A 21,970-nucleotide genomic window follows, 5' to 3' on the forward strand; every position below is an offset into this window, starting at 1 on the left:
AGACTTCAGGGCCTTCTCTACCTCTGCCCTCATCCTGTGATGGTAAGTGTGCAGGTTCCATTGGGGCAGATTTCAGTAAAGGAAAGGTGATGTCGTCATGTTCTGAGGTTTAAAAGACCAGAGTGGTATTGTTAATCATTACTTCTTCTGTCGGTTAAATTATAATAATTTTTTTTTTTTTATGTCTACCAAGCCAAATTAGCAAGACGCAGTCAAGAACGAGACAATCTGGGTATGCTGGTCTGGTCGCCCAATCAGAATCTGTCAGAAGCAAAACGTAAGTTTCAGAGCACCTTTATTTTCCACCTTCTTATTAAATGCATAGCTTTAAATAAGCTTTTAGCTAAAAGTCCCTACATATGTTATCTTTATCTTACATTTTTTTAAGTAAATAATTTGAAGAGTTTGAAAGTATGTATTTCTTTACTGTGGCCTGTCATAATGATTTAAAGATTGTAACCTATGGTTTCCTAATCTATTTTTTCAAAATGCTGTACAAGCTAATACTGAAGTAACTAGGAAGAAGGGCTCAGAGTGGGAAAAAAAATTGTGATGCAGTGTATAACTTCCTCAGCTGGGAATTTATAGATTTATAAAGATGAAGAATTGAACAGCTTTCTGATTTGAAGGATTACAGCGGGCAGATGGAACGGCATTCTAATATAAGACCTTCAGCCTAACTAAAAGTATACTTTGGAATCGGCTATCTGTTTCATGTGTTTCAAATTTTATTAGGATGAATATTCTGAGCTACCTTGGATTTTTTTGGGGTGGTGGTAGGGGTCCTATAGCTATTACTAATATTAATTGTATTTTCAGTTTGCTTTTTCAGCTTTTTTGTCCCCTCTGCTCAAATGATACCATGAAAGAATAACTTTTTATCTGATAAATTAATATAGTCTTCGCCATTTTCAGAGATTTTATTTTCTTCATAACTTGAAAGAGAGAAGAAAAACTAAATCCCCTTTTTGAGAATTTTTCAGTCGGGTCTATGAGTGGAATTAATGGGGATTTGTGCACTTGGAAATCACATGGCAGAGGTTTTTGGTATATGTGGTGTTTTTCTGGAGAAAAGGATGTCAGATCGTCAGTGAGGTCTTTGACAAGAAAAGCAAGTTCATAATTAATGCTCTAAAACGCGGCAGGGCTCAGACAAAGCCATCAGTGGAAAATGTTCCTCAGGAAACTGTTCAATGGTGAGTGAAGGCTGGAACACTGAGGCTTTGATCAGGATTTCCCAAATGGTGATTTGCAGTCTTAAAGTGGGTGTTAACAGCTTTCCACTGCCAAATACGTGTGAGAGATGGTGTATATGAAATATCCTCATCTTGTATATCCAACATCCGAATTAGCATTTTAAGATGCAGTGGGCTCATACAGTAAAGAAACATGTTTAATTTGGGCCAATCAGAATCTCTTTTTGGGTGCAGTACCCTCCATGGAACAAGGGAAATTCAGCTCCTCTGAGCAATGCTAAATCTAACAAGATAAAGCTGTCTCAGTATAATCTGACTTGAAGAGTGCCTTACCTCTGCCTTCACCAGGCTGCTGCTTGACGAGTTATGGTGGAGAACAGGACAGCAGCAGCAGGAAGTGTGTCAGCGTTTCTGATGCCTTGACTGCGCTGGGAGGACCTCTAAAGTAGTTCCTGGTCCCCGCTTTGAGCACTTGAGTGACTTACAAAAGCAGTCTGTTCCCTTTTTGAACATGTTGTTCTTTCTAACAGAGAGCTGAAAATCTGCCTGCCTCTAATTTTTAAAGCTGTATTTTCCTGAGCTCTGCTAAATAAGTCTGTTTCCATGTGAAGCTTTTGGATGTTCAGTCATCCTACCTCCCCTACCATCCCTGTCCAAATTAAATTGGTCTCGTTGTTTCAAGTGGTTTTTAAATTATTTTTTATTTTTCAATTACAGTTGACATACAATATTATATTAGTTTCAGGTGTACAATACAGTGATTAGACATTTGCATAACTTACGAAGTGATCGCCCTAATAAATCTAGTACCCACCTGGCACCACACATATTTATTACCATATTATTGACTATATTCCCTGTGTGGTACTTTACATCCCCATGACTACTGTGTAACAACCAATTTGTACCTCTTAATCCTTTCTCCTTTTTCACCCATTCCCCAAATATCTATCCATCTGGCAGCCATCAAAATGTTTTCTGTATGAGTTTTTTTCTGTCTTGTTTGTTCATTTATTTTGTTCTTTAGATTCCACATGTAAGTGAGTCATATGGTATTTGTCCTTATCTGTCTCACTTGTTCCACTCAGCATAATACCCTCTAGGTCCATCCATGTTGTTGCAGATGTCAAGATTTCATTTTTTATGGCTGAGCAACATTTCATAGTCTCTATGTCCCACCTCCTCTTTGTCCATTCATCCTGATGGACACCCAGGCTGCCGCCACATCTTGGCCATTGTAAACAATGCTGCAATGAACATACGGATGCACATGTCCCCTTGAAGTAGCATTTTGGGTTTCTTTGAATAAATACCTAGAAGTGGGATTACTGGGTCCTTCTTTGTCTCTTGTTGTAGCCTTTGTTTTAAAGTATATTTTGTCTATTGCTACCAGCTTTATTTTTCATTTCCATTTTCATGAAATATCTTTTCTCCATCTCTTTACTTTCAGCCTGTGTGTGTCTTTTGATCTGAAATGAATCTCTTGCAGGCAGCGTATGAAAGGGTCTTATCCATTCAGCCATCCTGTGTCTTTTAATTGGAGCATTTAATCCATTCACATTTAAAATAATTGTTGATAGTTATGTAGTTATGGCCATTTTATTATTCATATTTTTTAAATCTTTTTTTCTTCTTAAAGAAGTCCCATTAATGTCATGTAATACTGGTTTGGTGGTGATGAACTCCTTTAGCTTTTTCTTGTCTGGGAAGTTCTTTTATCTGTCCTTTGATTCTAAATGTTAGCTTTGCTGAGTAGTTTAATCTTGGTTGCTAACTGCTTTTCTCTTGCTGCTTTTAAGATCCTCTCTTTGTCTTTAACCTTTGGCATTTTAATTATGATATGTCTTACGTGGGTCTGTTTGGGTTCATGCTTTTTGGGACTCTGCACTTCCTGGGCTTGTGTGTCTGTTTCTTTTGCCAGGTTAGGGAAGTTTTCTGTCATTATTTCTTCAAATAGGTTTTCAGTTCCTAGCTCTTTTTCTTCTTTTTCTGGTAGCCCTACGATGAGAATATTGGTATGCTTGATGTTGTCCCAGAGGCCCCTTAAACTATCCTCAGGTTTTTGGATTCTTTTTTCTTTTTGCTGTTCTGATTGGGTGTTTTGTGCTATCTCAGCCTCCAAATTGCTGATTTGGCCCTCTGTTTCATCTAATCTGTTGATTCCCTCTAGTGTATTCTTCATTTCAATTATTGTAGTCTTCATTTCTGGCTGATTCCTTTTTATGTTTTCCATCTCCATTTTTGTGTTTCTTGTCTCTTTGTTGAAGTTCTCATTGAGATCACTGAGCATCCTTATAACCACTGTTTAGAACTCTGTGTCTGGTAGATTGCTTGTCTCCATTTTGCTTAGTTCTTTATCTGGAACTTTGTTCTGATCTTTCATCTGGGACATGTTTCCTTGTCTCCTCATTTTGGCTGCCTCCCTGTGGTTGTAGCTATGTATTGGGTAGAGCTGCAAAGTCTCCCAGTGTTGGTACAGTCGCCTTATGTGGTAGGTGTCCTGTGGGGCCCAGTGGCACAGTCTCATCACCTGAGCCAGGTGCTCCAGGTGTGTCCCTTGTGTGGGCTGTATGTGCCTTCCTCTTGTAGTTGAGCCTTGATTGCTGTTGGCACGTCAGTGGGAGGGATTGACCCACAGGCTGATTGGTTGTGAGGGGTGGCTGTGACTACAGTGGAGAAGCTTTTGTGCAGGAGCTGACCCTACTGACTCACTTTACTGGGGCTCTGGTGCCTGCTGAATCTGCCCTTTGGGTGTGTCATTTGTGGAGTTGGTTAAGTGGTACTCTGGTGTTGTCTAAAGCTGGCCACTGGGTTTGTTGGTTCTGGGGCCTCTTGGGAAGAGCTCTGGTGCAGGCCAAGGTCAGCCAGATCCCCTTGGTATGAGCTACAAAGTGATCTGCAGATGGTTGCCACTTGTGCTGGGCTTGGAGGTGCCTGGGAGAGGCTAAGCTGTGAACCAAGGCCAGTTGCCAGTAGTGTTGGGCTTAGGGCTGCTCAGCAAGAGTTACAGGGCACCCTGAGGCCAAATGCTGCTTGTTTGGGGTTTATGAATCTTTGAGAGATTTTAGGAAAGTCCACAGCATGAGCAAAGGCAGGCCATTTGTACAGAAAAGCCACTGGAAATGGTGGGCCTGCAAGTTGGGTGGAGCAGGGTCTCAGGGAATCACCAGGGTGGGACTAATGGTGTAAGCTAAGTTGATGGAGACTCATATATAACACCCGCCTGTTTCTGCAGGCTGGGTGTGGGGAAGGCTCAACAAAGGAACAGTGGTCTCTGCCAGTACTTCCGTCTGGAAGAAAGACACTGTGCTGCCCCAGTGCTGGAGCTCAGAGCAAGTGAGTCGATCGCGAGTACATTTGTATGCGGTCCCTTTAAGAGGATTGCCTGGGACTCCAGCCACCCTCCGTCTCACTCAGCCACAATCCCCGCTGGTTTTCACAGGCAGAATTATGGGGACTTCTCTTCCGGCATTGGAACCCTGGGCTAGGGTGCCTGGTATGGGGTTGGGACCCCTTGCTCCCTCAAGGGAGACCTCTGTATCCGAGGTAGTCCTCCCAATTTTCAATTGCCTCACGTGTGTGTAGAACCAGCCTGTTCCAGGTCTCCTCCTCCTACCAGTCTCAACATGGCTTCTTCTGTATGTCCTTAGTTATAGGACTTCTGTTCAGCTAGACTTCGGGCAATTCTCAGTGATGGTTCTGTAGTTCAGTTGTAATCATGAGCGTTTACCTTCTCCGCTATCTTGACCGGAAGTCCTCAAGTGTTTTTAGATGGTTTCATTTTGCTGTCTCTTTTCATCTCTGTTGTTCTTCTGGATGTATTCCAGTTGGTCACAATGCCCATCTTAAATTATGGCGCCCAGGACTGAATATTCAGAATAGTGAGCATTTGTTGAGACTTATGCCAAGCACTGTAGTAAAATACTTTCTGTGTTCCTATATCATTTAGTCTTCACAATAACCCCAAAGGAAGTTTTTGTCCCAATTTTATAGATGGCATTCCATGGGCTTGCTGATTCTTCCCCTTGGATCGTGCTCTAAACGCATCTCTCAGATTGAATTCATTAAATTTCAGTCACTTCTTTATTTTAGCCACTATCCTGTCACTACAGTTCAAGATTGTATCAGTGCCTCCTGCTGTCGTGTTACCTGTTGACATCTTTGGAGTCAGAACTTAATTTTAATGTTATCTCATTTTTGCTAGACCTTACAGTAAAGAGCATACTATGAAAGTTAACAGGCTCCTAAACAATGGTCGTGCCTAAAATAAATTTGCAGTTCTAATGTAAGCCCTGCCCATATTGGTTAAAACTTTAAACTTTAAAGACTAATCTAAAAGTATCGTTTATATATTGTTGAAAGTTCAGAAGATACAGAAAAGCATAAAGAAACAGTTCACTCATCATTCCATTATCCAGAGAAAATTTAAACATTCTGCGATGTTTTTCCACTCCTTTTTTCCCCCCGTGTGCATATTTACGTGCATAAGATAATGGTATTTCTGTATAGGAGGGTGTGTACAGTAAGTCCTCACTTAACGTCATCGACAGGTTCTTGGAAACTGTGACTTGAAGCAAAATGACAATGTTATAACAAAATCAGTTGTACCCTAGGCTAACTGATATAAACAAAAGTTAAGTTCCTATGGTCACAAAACATCACTAAATTCTAAATGAAGCCCCAAAACACTTCTAATACTCAACATTGAAATTAATGTGAGCTATACAGACACTTAAGCCAGATCAATAAAAACAAATAAAATAAGCTTATTCCAGGTCAGGGTCACAGTTGGCTGGAGCCAGTCACTGGCAGCTCAGGGCACAAGGCAGGACCACCCTGGACAGGACGCCCTTCCATCACAGGGCCACTCACACCCCCACCCACTCACACTGGGACAGTGTAGACACGCCATTCACTCACGGGCACATCTTGTAATGGGGGAGGAAACCAGAGTCCCGGCAAAACCCACGCAGCCTGGGGAGACCTGCACACTCCACAGATAGGGGCCCTGGCCTGGAATCAGTTTTTTTCTTTTTCCTCATCAATATTATAACAAAAAGACTGTGTGTGTATTGTCCTCCTGAACTTTGACCTAAGCATTTCCCACATTGTTAAAACCCCTTGTACACATTTTAAATAACCGTACAGTATTCTTTCATATGGATATATCAGTGTGTTGAACCATTCTTGTATTGAAAGTTTAAGTTGTTTCTAATTTGTTGCTTTTATGAAAGAAGGCTGTTGTGAAGAACTGAACCATAGAGCTTTGTCGTCTTTTTTTGTTTTGTTTTTTGTTGTTTTTTCTTTAGTGTTTTCTTAGGCTGTGTCCCTAGGAATGGAATTGTGGATTGACAGGAATTTGCTAACCTGCTCAAGCGTTAATGTCGTTCCTCTCAGTAGGCGCCGATTTGTGCAGTGCTGGGAGTCATACCCCTTGACTAGTAGTCTGATCACAGGCCTTAAAATGTAATTATAGGGTTAATACAAACAAGCATGCACAATTTGTTCTCTTTGCCATCTGTCATTTCTCCCAGTATGTAGGCAAAAAAGAAGTCTTTTCCACTTGACTTTCTTTTATTTTGAAAGCCTGTGAAAGTGTTGGTTGCCCAACATTGGTTCTGACTATGTAGAAAGAGGAGATTTGGAACATGTATAGATTCTTAGCAGATGTATCTCCCCCACCTATAGGAATGTCTGTAGGTCTGTGGCTTTTCCTGTGTTGTTTTTTCTTAAGTAGCTGTTTATAGCTCTGCCTCCTAGAGTTTCTGCAAGTTTACAACATTATTTTGTGGTTATAAAAATGAATGCTGTTGTAGTAATTTCCAACAATACAGAATGTATAATGTAGACAGTTAAAGCCTTCTTATATTCACTATTTACAATATATATGCTTTTTAAAATATTTATATATATTAATAAATATTAAAACTTTTTTACCACCAAATGTGAGCTGTTCAGCAATTTGCTCTTATCAGTATATGTGGGACTGTTTTCTAACTCAGTACATTTACAATTAGCTAGTTTTTAACAAGTATGAGTGTATCATAATTTAGTCTTCTATTTTTTTAAAAAACAAAATTCCCTGTTGGTGCATATTTGAACTCTTTCAGTTCCTTTTTTTTAATCTCTCTGGTGAGTGTTCTTATTATATCTTTAGGATAAATCTCTAGTTCCTAGGTCAAGGGGCAAATATATCATTTCATCTTATTTATTTTCTTTTTTTAAAAAGAGAGTTAATTTTTAGAGCAGTTTGAGGTTCACAGTCAAGGTGAGCAGAAAGTAGAGATTTCCCACATATGAGGTCTGATCAAACAATGCAGTGAATAAATAAAAAAAATTATTACAGTAAAAGACACATTGCAATTAATCCCCCTCAAAATACTCCCCTCTTGCTTTGAGCGCACTTATTCACCAGATCTGGCACCATGTGACTTGTAGCTCTTCCTCAAAGTCAAAATGACCATGAAAGGTAAACGTTTTGAGTCGATTCAGGACATCGAGGCAGCCATGACAGCACAACTGAAGACACTCACGAAAGAGGACTTCCAGAACTGCTTCAGAAAGTGGCAAGAATGATGGGATAAGTGTGTTTGAAGCAAGGAGGAGTATTTTGAGGGCGATTAATGGCAATGTGTCTTTTACTGTAATACATTTTTTAAAAATTTAAACATTCACCGTGTTTTTTGATCACACCTCGTACCTCTCCCCACACACACACAACCTCCCCCACTGCGGACATCCCTCAGAGTGACAGTCAGTGCCCCTGCATTTATCCATCACTAACACCCAAAGGATATGGTTGACATTAGCCAAAGTTATAGTTGACTCGTGTTGTACGTTGTATAGGTTTTGACAAATGCGTAATGACATGTATCCACCATTGTCGTATCGTACTGACTCCTCTGTGCTCTGCCTACGCATCCCTTCCAACCCCCGTAACCCCTGGCAACCAGTGATCTTTTTATGTCTACATAATTTTGCCTTTTCCAGAATGTCACAGAGTTGGAATCATACAGTATGTATATAGCCTTTTTCAGACTGACTTCTTTCACTTAGTAATAATCTACATTTTAGGTTCCTCCGTGTCTTTCATGGCTTGATTGCTCATTTTCTTTCTTTTTTTTTTTTTTAAGATTTTATTGGGGAAGGGGAACAGGACTTTATTGGGGAACAGTGTGTACTTCCAGGCCTTTTTTCCGAATCAAGTTGTTGTCCTTTCAGTCTTAGTTGTGGAAGGTGCAGCTCAGTTCCAGGTCCAGTTGCCATTTCTAGTTGCAGGGGGCGCTGCCCACCATCCCTTGCGGTAGTCGAGGAATCGAACTGGCAACCTTGTGGTTGAGAGCCCGTGCTCCAACCAACTGAGCCATCCGGGAGGCAGCTCAGCTCAAGGTGCCGTGTTCAATCTCAGTTGCAGGGGGCAGAGCCCACCATCCCTTGCGGGACTCAAGGAGTTGAACCGTCAACCTTGTGGTTGAGAGCCCACTGGCCCATGTGGGAATCAAACCAGCAGCCTTCGGAGTTAGGAGCACGGAGCTCCAACCGCCTGAGCCACCGGGCCGGCCCCGCTCATTTTCTTTTTAGTGCTGAATAATATTCCACTGTCTGGATGGACCACAGTTTGTTTTTCTTCGCCAGCTGACGGGCATCTTGGTGGCTTCCACGTTTTGGCAATTATGAATAAATTACTATCTGTGTGCAGGTTTTTTTATGTAGACGTAAGTTTTGTGGACATACGTTTTTAACTCCTTTGGATAAATGCCAAGGAGCGGGATTGCTGGATCGTATGGTAAGATTACCATTTAGTTCTGTAAGAAATTGCCCAACTATCTTCTGAAGTGGCGACGCCATTTTGCATTCCTCCCAGCGATGAATGAGAGTTCCTGCTGCTCCATGTCCTCACCAGCATTGGTGTTGTCCGTGTTCTGGATTTTGGCCTCTCTAATGGGTGTCTAACTTCTTTTCTTTTAAACTGAAAAGTAATATATACTCACTGAATAAAATAAAATAGTGAAAAATCCTACGTCTCTCAAGTTAACCACTGTTATGTTAATTTTCTGGGTATATGTTAGTTTCTATAAATACCTTATTTTTTCTAGTGGTCATCTAACGTGAGCATTTCATAGTTTAAGTATTTCTAAACAGTGCTGCAGAGAACGTCATTGAAGTCGGGTTGACAGATCAAATGGCACATACATTTTAAATTGTATCTATTTGCCCCATGTTTCACCTGAGGAGATATGAGTGTGCCTATCTGCCAAGACCTCCCTAGCACTGCGTATATCAACTTTCTCCTTTCAAAATATATTTTTAAAATTATTTTTAATTGTGGTAAAAATACACACAACATAAAATTTACCATCCTAACTATTTTTTTCTGCATAAATGTTTATAGCAGCTTTATTTATAACAGCCAAAAAGTGGAATCAACACAAATAGCCTTCAACAGGCAGGCAAAGAGGTCACTTGTATAATGTATCAGTACAGTAGAGCACTACCGAGCGGCAAAAAGGAATGGACTGTTGATGTGTACAGCAACTGGGATGAATCTCCACGTCACCATGTCGGGCGGACGCAGCCGTCCCGTCAGCTTCTGTACCACCTGATTCCATTGTATGACGTTCTTGAAAAGACAAACAACGGTCCACCTTCACCATCTTTAAGTGTACAGTGAGTTCATGTTACTAAGCACACATTGTTGTGCAGCCAGCTTCCAGAACTTTGCTTCGTGCAAAACTGAAGACTCTGTCCCCATTAAACAACTCTACATTTTCCCTTCCCCCAGTGCCTGGCAACCGCCATTCTACTTTTTTGACTCAATGAATTTGACTATTGTAGGTACTTCATGTAAATTGACCAATACAGAATTTGTTTTTTTGTGAGTGGCTTATTTAACTTAGAGTAATGCCCTCAAGGTTCATCCACATTGTAACATGTCAGAATTTCCTTCATTTTTATGGCTAAATGATATTCATTCATATGGATATACCACATTTTGTTTATCATTCACCTGTCAGTGGACAATTGGGTTGTTTCCACATTTTGGCTATTGTGGATAATGCTGCAATGAACATGGGTGTGCAAATGTTTCTTCAAGACCCTGCCTTCAATTCTTCTGGGCATAGACCCAGAAGTGGAAGTGCTGGATTTGGTAACTCTGTGTCTTCGTTTTTTTGAGGGAACGTCATACTGTTTTCCACAGCAGCTGCACCATTTTGCATTCCTACTAACAGTACAGAAGGGTTCCAGTGTCTCCACATCCTGTCGACACTTGTTATATTCTGTTTTGTTTTGTTTTTTATAGTAGCCATGATAATGGGTATGAGGTAGTATCTCGTTGTATGGGCGTATTAACTGTTTTGAACTTTGCTGAACTGATAGGAAAGGGTTTTCATTAATTATTACTGAGGTTGAGCATCTTTGTATTTTGACTTTTTGTTTCTTCTGTAAATAGCAGTCAACCTCACTTTATTATTTTGTTTGTTTTTTAAAAATTATATTTAGTTAAATTTGTGAATCTTATTTGTGGCTTCTAGTATACTGTCATGTCGTAAAAGCCCCTCCCCCTAAACGTTACAGACACATATACTGTTTCTTCCGTCTTCCCTGTCCTTTCCCCTCCCGTCCTAGTGTACATCATTGTTCTATCTGGAACGCTGAATTCTTTTCCTCTTCATTTATATTAAACTCGTACGTACTTTAGTCTACATCTGGACTTTTGATTTTGTTACATTGAACTATCTGTTGATTCCTGATTTGGTACCATTTTATTTTTCTCAGTGTTCCTGGCTCATGTATTTATTCTTCTGATCTTAGACTCATGGTATCAAGTTCTCTCCAAAAATATCTCAATTAGCGTTATATTGAGTTTATTTAGTGAGAATTGGTTTCATTCAGATTTTTATTGAGCAGCTTAGTGTGCCTGATAGTGTTACCAGCAGTGAAGGTTTCAGGAAGCTTATATTCTAATGGAGAAAGAGGGGAAACTCAACGTGTAAACAAATCATTTATGTGTATTTTCTCTACTCCAGCACTTGCTTCTCAGATGCGAAGAACAGATCTAGAGAAGTGAAGACAAATGCTTAACGTGCCATGGCTAGTTAGTAGCCAAGTTTGGGCTAGATCTCTGGTCTGCAGTGGGCATTATTACACATACCTGCTTTCACCTACTGCTTCATTTAATAAACTGTAATTAACTACTTAAATCATTATCGATAACACACAAGCTGCTTTGGGCCGTGTCTAAGTAAAACTTTTGTTAACGAGAATTACAACCTTGAGGGTATGCCTAGAAAATGTGCCTTGGAGAGACACAGTTCATGTAGAGGAAATGTAATCCAGGAGATAGGTGAGAACAATAGGATGGAAATAGTATATCAAAGATTGTGGAAAACTACTTGCTGAAACAATGACATGAGGTTTCGGGGACAAAGACAGGAGTGAGCGAAGGTTGAATCGTGTGGAATCTGGACGTTGGGCAGATAGTGAGAGAAAGAGAAAATGTTCACTAATTGGAGAAGAGGACAGTTGATTCTTCTTCTATTGTTTTAATCAAGCACCCCCTGTGTGCCCTGTGAAAGGGCTCCATTTTCTGGGGTAGAAACAAGGGCGACATTTGGGAACAGTTGACATTTGAGTAAAATGTTGAAGAATGAATAAAAGCAGTTGCTGGCTGGACAGAGGGCTCAGGTACATCGAGACAGAAGAAAAGGCGAGCCCTGGCGTTCGCACCGGCGTGAAGGTGTGGGAGGCATGTGCTGCTTTCTTTTGGAGACTTGCCGGCTGTGACATGTATTGTCCTTGAGGAGGTGAGAAGTCATGAAGCTGGAAAGGCAGGCCGACTTCTTAAACCGATGAGGAATTGGAAGGCTTTTTAGCTAGAAGCAAAATAATTTGCATTAGAAAGCTCGTGACGGCAGCCTGTGGTTTAGAGGAGGCCCGAGACTGGAGGCTGTCACGGAGGGCGGCTGTGAGAGGGGCCTTCCTAGGCCAGTGCAGTGAAGGGCGGCCGGGGGGGGGGGGGGGGGGGGGGGGGGGGGGCATTCAGGGGGGCAGTGGTGGGAGTGTCGGAACGTGCTCAGCGGGACAGAGATCACAGGAGTAGGGGTCAGGGGTGGGGCGGATCCAGGCGGCCCTTACATGCCTTTAAAGCAGGATACTATTAGGATCTAGGTGCGTCATTTACTCCACACGTTTCTGTTGAAGATGCCTGCTAGGCATTCTATTCCTGTGATGTGGCGTCATCTCTGTGGGTTCGGCTCCCTGGTCCCTGTGGGGTGTGTGCAGCTGCCCTCCTGCATGGATGCTCCTCTCTCCCACCTGTGGGCACCCACCCCACCACATTCTAGGCTGCCCTCCGTCAGGGTTGCCCTCCTCACCCTACATGGTCTGGACCCGAGATACCCATGTCGGTTGCCCCCACCTAGTGGCTTTAGGGGAGCCTTCTCTCCGTGGGGGTGCTGCTGCACTGGCTGCAGGACCATGTCCTTACTCTGGACGCCCCCCTCCCGTTCCTACGCCTGCTTACACGTGGACCCACCCGAGGGCTGGACTATGCGTGGAGAAGCAGTTGAAAGTGGACATGTAACAGGAAATGTTAGTAACAAGAAATCTCAAAAGGTTTTTTACTAAATAATCTGGTCTGTTTTGAAATGTTATGTAGAGTCAGGCCAGACCTTATTCCAAGTCTGGTTCACTGGACTGTTTTAGGAAAACAAAAAAGTTTACCAAAGGAAGTGTAGTCAGATGCAATATAAAACTGTGGCCTGGGGAATTCTTAGAAGGGAGTTTGAGAAGAGAGGATAAATTAGGAAAGGGAATAATCTGAGGATGATTTTTTATTTGATTATTTTTAGGGTAGGGATTGAAAGCGGTGAATTGGAGCTAGAAGCGAAGCCAGTGTTAAGCCACGCTCGATAGTTTCCTGAAGAAGCACATTTTCTAGAGTCAGCTGTACTTGTCTTGGGCATAGAAATTGGCAAGGTAACTTCTGGCTATTGGGAATCAGTGAAACAGATGGTGTCCCTCCTTTATGCGTTACATTTTATAGATTATGTATAATCAGTTCTTTGCAGTACATAAGTCTTTGGTTGCATTTTGTTGTTATTTTATAAAAATGAGGAGAAACTGGTACCGTGGTAAGAAGTGCTGGTCTCAGTGTTAAAACAGACAAAGATGGAGCTCATTAGCTATGCCAAAGACAGTCAAGCTGGGTGATTTTTTTCAAAGCTGGATGACTATTAACTGTAAAGGAAAAAATTAACACATATAACATGATAGACATATAGAATTTAAAATTCTGTCAAAAGCCAAAGTCAAATTAGAGATTTTAAGGTAAGTGTAGACTTCTTGGAATAAGAACCCTCCTTAGACTTGCAGCGCGCACGAAAGTTGTTTCTGTGTTAGTGCCTTTCACTTTAGTGCACGTTTTCAGGATTACGTTGTGTTGTGAACGTTTTGTAGATACGTAGTGAATGTCTAGACTTTCATATAAATGTATGAAATGCGATGTAATACAGTAAATGGCAGGAGTATCTATTCAGAACATTCCAGTGGCTTTCCAGTCCACCATGAATTAAGGTCACAAGACCTGACCGTTGGCTCTAAGGCCTTGCATCGTCTGACCCCAGCTCTGCCCTCCTGAGCTCATCCAAAACCTGCTCTCCAGAGCCTTTTCCGCTCCCTCTGTCTGGAGTATTCTTTTCCCCACTGTCCACGTGGAGCGGAGGCTCCCTCAGTTCCTTCCCGTCATTGCCTAAGTGTCACCACCAGAGAGGCCTTCTTCGACCACACTCTGAAGTAGAGCCCAGCACTGCCTGCCTTGTCTCACTTCCTTCATTCCATTGAATGTCCCCTGACCTGGTAATACTGACTGTATGTCTCTCTCCATAAAAACCGATGAACGGAGAGCTTGGTCTGTCCATCCAGTTCTCCGTCAATCCTGTTGGCATGTGGAGGCTGTTCCATAAATATTTGTCCAATGGGTGAGAAGATGATGGTGGTGTGGACGCTCCGGTATGGAGATTGGCAAGAGCAGGCTTTGGGGCTGTTGGTTTTGCAGCTTGGGCCATTTGGGCTCGCTAACATTTCCATCTTTGCCACTCACCTTGTGGTGACGTTCATTTACTCAGTAAATATTTGAGAGGGAGCGTGTGTGCCAGGCACTGGAGGAGTAGCAGAGGGACAGTCTGCTCCCTGCCCAGTGCAGCTCATGGCCCTGGGAAAAGTGTATTAATGTTCAGACTCTCACCTGTTCGTTCTTTGACTGCAGGTGTGCAGGGGTGGGGATAGGAGAAGCTAACACTGGCCTTGGTGTTCAGCTTTTTAAAAATAAATGGCTAATTGAAGAGCTTGAAGCTTGCCATTAAAATGATGTTTTTTAGTGTGTGAAAATTATTTTTATCATTTTTATTCTCTTTTAAGTGCTCTAGAGTTAGCTAAAATGTGCGAGACTTATTAAAAAAGACAGCCAAATTTACACAGTAGTGGAAGCCCTCCATTAAAATCAAGGATTACTTCACCCTTTAATCATATCAATGAGTCTTATCTTCATCCTTTTAAACTTAAAATTTTTATTTTGTTATCATAATTTATCCTTTCTGTTCTCATGGACATTGGTTTTGGTTTTTTTACTATTAACAGCTTTTACTGCTGGGAACATTCTTTGACCTGTTTCTTGATATCCATTGGCAATGTAGACATTCAGCTCTGAGACATCAATTATTTTCCAAAGTGGTCAAACTGGTTTATGCAGAATTTATGTGCTCCGTGTCCTCTTCAGTAATTGACATTGTTGGACGTCTACATTTTAGGTGATCCAATGAGTATAACATTGTTTCTCATACCAAGGAATTTGCTATTTTTGTTAGGTGTGATAATGGCATGGTAGTTCTGTAAAAAATACGTCCACATTTTTTAAATATGCATATTTATGTATATAAGGATGAGATAACTGGGATTTACTTTAAGATTCTTCAGCAAACATAAAGCACATTTTGGCTCAGTTGGCCAGATTGGAATACAGACACCGATGATTGTTTCAATGTTAGATTTACTATTCTGTGGTTATATAAGAGAATACACGTACCTGCTTTTAGAAAATATATGCTGAGTATTTAATGAGTACAGGGCCTAATGTATGATATTTTCAAATGGTTCAGAAAGGAAATTACAGACACATAAGCTTGTTTTTATTATTAAAAATAGCATAACATTCCTTCACCTCAACACATGGATATAACCACTGTTAAAGTTTCCAGTAGAAAAGAAAGTTCCTTGATTCTGCAGATCAGGTTTCCCAGTTAAGTGCTTCCATAGTCCTTTTTCTCTGGCACTTAATGACAGTTGGAATTACGTAATTATTTGTGTGATTATCAGCCAGACTTTGAGTTCTATGAAGGCAGAGACTGTCTATTTTAATCATGGCTATATAAGCAGCACTGGGCACACAGTAGGGCTGAAAGATTTGTTGAATCAGTGGAGAATAATTAAATGTAAAACATACGAGTTTATTATAAAACAGCGCTTTTTTGCAGTCTACTTTCAAAGCTCAGATTTCTTTACTTGATGAAGACCTCCCCTGCCACCGCCACCAAGATTCAAGCGTTGAAAACGGTAGGACTTACAGTTCTACCATTGGGAAGGGGGAGAATGTGCTCCAGCGCCCCCCCGCCCCCCCACCCCCGCCGCATTTTCTCCATGCCACTGTGCAGTTTAGCTTCCATTTTCAGAGCTAAAGAAACCGGGGCCCACAGAGGGGAAGTGACTTGTGTGAAATTTGTGGTGGGTAGAGCCTTGTCGTCTCCCCAGGCACTTCCTGTAACCTAGGCTCCCCTGGCCACGTGGACCTCAGTGAGGACCCCTCTTTCCTGTGCCCATGTGCACAGACGATTGTACTGAGGGAAGGACCACTTTGTATAGGTTGAGGAAGCAGCATTAAAGGACAAGTGTCCCTAGGAAGTGAGGTTTATATACAAGATCTAAAGAGGCACTAGGATTTGCAGACTTTGAAATCCCTCCTCTGACCACCCACTTCCTCCCCTGCCCATAGCCCCTCAGCAGGAGGTGGACTTGAACCCGGTAATTTAAAAAGGAACCACTTGAGTCACTGAAAGGAAGTTTTTGTTTGCACGATTGAAATTCACAACTCACAAATTCACAAACCTCAGAGCATGTTTCTTGTTTCTGTGGTTTTGATATTGTCGTAATCGCTCAAACCTTAAAATTTTGTGTTTGTTGAGATGATTTTTATCCCATTAAAATGGGGAATGTTATCAGCGCTTTCTACCTATGGTCTAATTCACTGATTCTCAAAACTGGTCCATCATAATCACCTGGGATCGTTATAAAAACAAACCAAAAACATGTAGGGTGCAGTTGATTCTTTCCTCGATCTAGGTGTTTCATTTTCTGAAAATTCACCAAGCCGTGCCCTTTTCTGTGTGTGGTTTACTCTGTGCACATCGACTTTATAACACCTGTACATACACATCCATGCACACATGTACACGTGCACAACATAAGCACACACATACACATGAAAAACAGGGTGGACCAGGAGCCTGGATTTTGAAGAAAAGGCTCCGAGGGTTCGCATCAGTCAGGCTGGGGCTGCTGAATTCGAGCACAGCTCTGGTGAAACTCAAGCACCACTTTGGTCTCTCGCTGAACTAACTCTGGTTCTAAACCGTACCGCCTTCCCTCTAGTTGAATCTCACAAATGTTTATGAATGAATTATTTTAATAATGCTTTACATTTGTATACTTTGCATTTGTATCTTTCGACTCCTCTGCTAACTGTGTGAAGGATTAGAGCAGGATATCCTATCGTATTGTTTTATGGCCGAGGAGATGGCTTTAGCTTGCAGGTTCCTGATGGAAACCAAGGACTTGGACTGGTGTCCGGGACTCTTGCTGCTGTCGTCTGCTGTGAGGTTATGGGGAAATCAACAGCCAGTCTTAGTTTCCCCCTTCTCTTCTTATCAGGGAAATATTGCCTTTAGTTAAGGGAGGTGCAGACCTTGCTTTGAGCGTGGTTCCTTTCTTTAGCTCGTATTGTATAAACATGGTGAGAGCAAACAAAATGATTCTGAGTACACAGTTGCCTGCTGAGGGCCTCAGTCAGCAGGGAAGTTGACGTGATGTGGACGATACAAGGGGATAGTGTGTCACTACGCTGATTTTACTCTTTGCCATAGTCTTTGGACATTTTGAAGGAGAAAGGTAGTAAACTGTTTAGTCACAGCTAGATGTCATTCTAGTGGTGATCCGTTTTAAAATACAGGTTTTCCATCTGCCTTCTGGAGGACACTCAAATGTGTGCATCCTGCAGTGAACGTGGAAGAATCCTCTGATCCTTTTTTTGAACTGGAAAATTCTTAAAATGCAACACACAGAAATGTTTACATCAACATTAAAATGTTTTAAAAATTACTCATACAGTGTTAGCCCTGGAAGACACTGTTAAGATCACAATGGTCGATCCACTCTTACCCTGATAGGGAAACTGAGGCACAGAGACACAGGGGTAGAACTTATCCAAAGGCATACAAGCTACAGGGGATGGAGGGAGGGATGTAGCAGTGTGGGTTCGGTAGGAATAGATGCCAGAAGCTGAATGTAAATGTGTGTGGCTGGTGGGGTACTCTTATTTCTTATTTCCACTGATCAGACTGTCTGAGAGTAGGTTGGATTTTGTAGTATTTACTGAGGTGCCAGAGGGTGGGGGGGAGCTTTTTGTATGAAGAGGGATTTTTAACAAAACTACATTAATAGCATTTTCATAAAGAAAACATATGTTATTACTGACTAGGAAGGACTGGTTCATATTATACTCTGCCTCTTATCTTGGCGTATCTGGCTTCTTGTGCCCCCTTTTGCCCCTGAAGATATTCAGAGGGATCATTGGAATGTTAAGTGTATTAATAAGTGTGCCCACCAGATGGCATAATTGCTTTATTTAAATGATTTAAGCTCATTTTGATTCTCAATGAGTTACTATGATAACTTATTCTAATAATAAAAGGAGATCCCACGGTATTGTTATTACATTCTTGAAGAAAATTTTGGCATGCTCAGTTTGCGTTGTGAGAGAGAAATTGATTCCATGTTTCCTTTGCAGTAATAATGCTGCTGCAAATGTTAGGGTAATGAAACATTTTTAAAAGCTGTATTAAGGCTAGTGCTTTGTCCTCAGCCCACCTATGGTGTCAGCCTCTTGCTCTGCATAGAAGTGCAAGCTCACAAGGTGTCCTGATTCTCTGCAGTATCTAGGGAGAGCGATGGGTGAGTTAAGGTCACAGTGGCAATTTTCATGTGCATTTGTGCCCCTTTTTGCAGGTAAATTTGAGTACTAAGGGTATGTAGCTGATTGGATGAAAGAAGGAATATAGAAACAAATGAGACCTAGCGCAAGGCAACCGTTTCTCTGTTACCTTCAGGTACCGTCACTTCCTTCTCCTACCACAGTTCTAGTTCCTTAACTCCATTCAAGCCGGACAGACCGTGTTCATTGGCCTTGCTCAGTTCTCTGGACCATGGAGACTGTTCTTAATCGGAAGTGCCCTTCTCCCTCTGTCTCCTTTCCTCAAGAGATAGGATGGTGTGTAGAGGTTCAACACCACGGGCCCTGGAGTCAGACAGGGAGTGTATGTACATCCTACTTCTGCTGCTTAGCAGCGGTGTGACCCTGGCCAAAGTACCTCACTTCTCTGAACCTCAGTTTCTTCCTTTTGTGAATGAGAGTAATAATAGAATTATTGGAAAGGATTAAAAAGATAATCCTTGTAAAGATCTTAGAACAGTGGCTGGTACATAGTAAGTTCCTAAATGCTAGGTACTGTTATTAGTCAGTATAACGGTTGCATCTTTAGGAAGCTTTTCTTGGTTTATCATCATTATCATTATGATTTACTGATTATTTTCCTTTCCTATGTTATCCTACATCTATACTAGTATTATTTTACGTATTTATGTTCTCCTCTGTTACCTGTGTGTTACTTCAAGGTCCTACAGGAAATCGGTTCATTTTTCTTTTGTATCTTGGCCTATTTGCTTCAGTGTTGTGTGCACAGTAAGAGTTGCCCAGTGAGTGTCTGATGAGGCTTTAGGAATTGTGTAAATTTTCTTGATGAATCTCTAATGCACTCTACCTATAAGTGATGTTACTTCCAATTATAACTCACTCACCTGTGCTTTCCACAATGATAAGTTCTTGTCAAAAAAGCCAGTGGTTTGGGCGGCCGGTTAGCTCAGTTGGTTAGAGCTCGGTGCTCTTAACAACAAGGTTGCCAGTTCGATCCCCACATGGGCCACCGTGAGTTGCACCCTCCACAACTAGATTGAAACAACTTCTTGGAACTGATGGGTCCTGGAAAAACACACTTAAAGTAAATGAAAGTAAAAAAAAAAAAAAAAAAAGCCAGTGCTTTGTACAGTCTGCGTATTTTTTTTTAAAGAATCAGAATGATGCATATATTTATCGATCATAATTTAAGATTGGACAATTCTCTTTGGTTGTTTCCATAGGAATTTTCAAGTTTTTAAAAAATACTGCATTATACGATGGAAGATTATTTTTAAAGCAGAGTACACTTAAGTCAGTGACTGATTCTTCTGCTTCTGACGGGCAGATTAGGATTTCAACTAAGCTCCCCATGACAACACTGCTGCTTCTTGCACCCAGATGGCTCCCTGGGACTGTCCCCTGTGTGTTGGGGAGGGCTGGTGTGTGCAAAGGCCCAGCCATGGAAACGGCCTGGCATTTCCTGGAGCCACACGGACTTTGCTGGTCGTCTGATCACGTCTTACTTACTGACTCTTGGCCTTCGTGGCTCCTCGCCCCCAGATTGGGACTGACTCTGGTTAACCTTTCGTCTTTCAGAGGCAAAAAGCAAGAGTGTTGTGTTGTCAGAGATAAAGTATTAGAAGAGTCCCCGAGGATGCCTGTTTTCTTTGTTGCAGAACGGTTTGTGTCGGGCAGCTTGTATACCTCTGCTCCACTTTCTGTTTCATCTTTTACCCACCAGGCCAAGCACCTGGACATCCTTTGCTTTTTGTTTTGTTTTGTTTTTAAGGAGGGCGCAGCTCACAGTGGCCCATGTGGGGATCGAACCAGCAACCTTGGTGTTATTAGCACCACGCTCTAACCAACTGAGCTAACCGGCCACCCTCATCCTTTGCTTTTTATGAGGGCACTTGGGAATGGATTTTATTTTCTTAGGTTGAAAGCTTATTTTAGCTTCAGGAAACCATGTGGGAGGTTTTGAAAAACGAACGTTTTCCATTTTCATCATGTCCTACCGGCAGCTACTGGCATGCGCTGTAAAGGAGCAAGGTAGGCAGGTGGTGGAAGGTATTAGAGATTCCAGAAACTGTGCTAGCTAGCTGCATCCCTCTGATTATTAAGGGAACAAGCGCTCAGGACGGTGTAGAGTAGGAAGGCAGGACGAGACAAGGCCTGTCCAGAGCCCTGTTTATTTGTACAAATGGCCGTATTCATTGGGAACTGACTAGTCCTAAATGTTCTGTGGAGAAGAGGCCCAGTCCTACTGTGCTGTCGCTGTCACAGGTAGGTGACAGGAGCTACTTCCTGAGAAGGTCAAGGAGCTGCTGAAGGAACAGCCTTTACTGGTGTTGAGTATGTGTCCGGCACCGCTGTCTGTGAGCTCATTCTATGGGGGGAGGGGAGGGAGGGCGCGCACGCCAGGATTGGGCCTGAAGCTGTCTTACCGCGTATCTAACCTGTGCTGCAGTTTCACTTGCTAGAAAAGACCCTAAAATGTTCGCATTGTACATATCACAGCACCCCAGCATTCGTTCAGCAAATGTTTATCTGATCCTTGTTGGACACGGGGGACAATGAAGGGAATGAAACATTGTGTTTTTGCTAGTGGGTATTAGATGGTGATTCTTTCCAGTTGCCAGCCCCCCATATGTTAGCTTACGTTACCTGGTGGCCATTCCAAGTGACTTAGCGTAAGTAGCTGGGATGGAGCTCTTTCTTCCTACACTTGAACTTTGAGCCCTCGCGTGGTCTCCAAGGAAATCTAAAAGACGTGTGAATCCGGTGGGTGGCCGCAGGGACAGGTCAGTGGACGCTCACTGATGCGAAGAGCACACTCACACAGGCCGCCTGCCTGAGAGGCGGGCTGGACAGGCTCCTGGCAGCGTGCAGGCACCTGTGTGTTTGTGTGCTTAGACAGCATATACTGACTGGTGACTGCACACATCACACGTTCCTTACTCGGCCCGGCTCTGAGATTGCATAGCAGAAGTTCAAGGTTCATTTACTGTTCACTCGCCAAATATTTATTTAAAGAAGAAGCTTTTTCTGCAGGGTTGGCCCTCAGTTCACTGTAGATTGTTTTTCTCTCTACCCTTACATGTTCTTGACTTGAGCACTCTCGTCACCTAGTACTGATCGTCTGGCCCACGGTCCACCCCACCCCCCACCGGGGTTTCGTGTGCTGCCCTTGGCTTCTAGGTCCTGTCCAGGGTGAGCGCCACAGCCGCCCCTCTTCAGCAGAGCCACCTCTCCTCACATTAGCTGTTTTTTTGGGGTTTTTTTAGAACCTTAGAGCATTTTTCTTGTGTTGGGCATAATCCACCCTATTGTGAAGTAATAAGCCAGAGACACACTTTGAAATAATTTCCTCCCCCATTTTTAAAATCACCAGTTTCAACTTTTGTGACAAACTAAGGTCATTTAGTTTGTCATTCACTGACTCTCCGGGAAACTGGAATTTTACTACATTCTGAGTGAAGTAACCAGTCAGTTT

At 42.2% G+C, this 21,970-nt stretch overlaps 1 protein-coding gene and 1 long non-coding RNA gene across 2 annotated transcripts in view; one reads left to right on the forward strand and one right to left on the reverse strand.

The window, feature by feature from the left end:
• RCOR1 (REST corepressor 1) overlaps nt 1–21,970 on the forward strand; it is a 119,560-nt gene that overhangs the window by 73,555 nt on the left and 24,035 nt on the right. The window contains exon 3 of the mRNA XM_074326894.2: nt 194–277. Coding sequence (XP_074182995.1) covers nt 194–277 — 84 coding nt within the window. The remainder of the gene's footprint in view (nt 1–193; nt 278–21,970) is intronic.
• LOC141570493 (uncharacterized) lies at nt 12,300–21,726 on the reverse strand. The gene is made up of 3 exons (XR_012494502.2): nt 21,142–21,726; nt 19,380–19,560; nt 12,300–17,568 (listed from the first exon to the last, which is right to left on the reverse strand). It is a non-coding gene; the product is annotated as an uncharacterized LOC141570493 (long non-coding RNA).

This window comes from Rhinolophus sinicus, chromosome 3 (assembly GCF_057876585.1).
Source record: "Rhinolophus sinicus isolate RSI-liver-muscle chromosome 3, RSI-T2T, whole genome shotgun sequence".
Taxonomy (NCBI): Eukaryota; Metazoa; Chordata; class Mammalia; order Chiroptera; family Rhinolophidae; genus Rhinolophus; species Rhinolophus sinicus.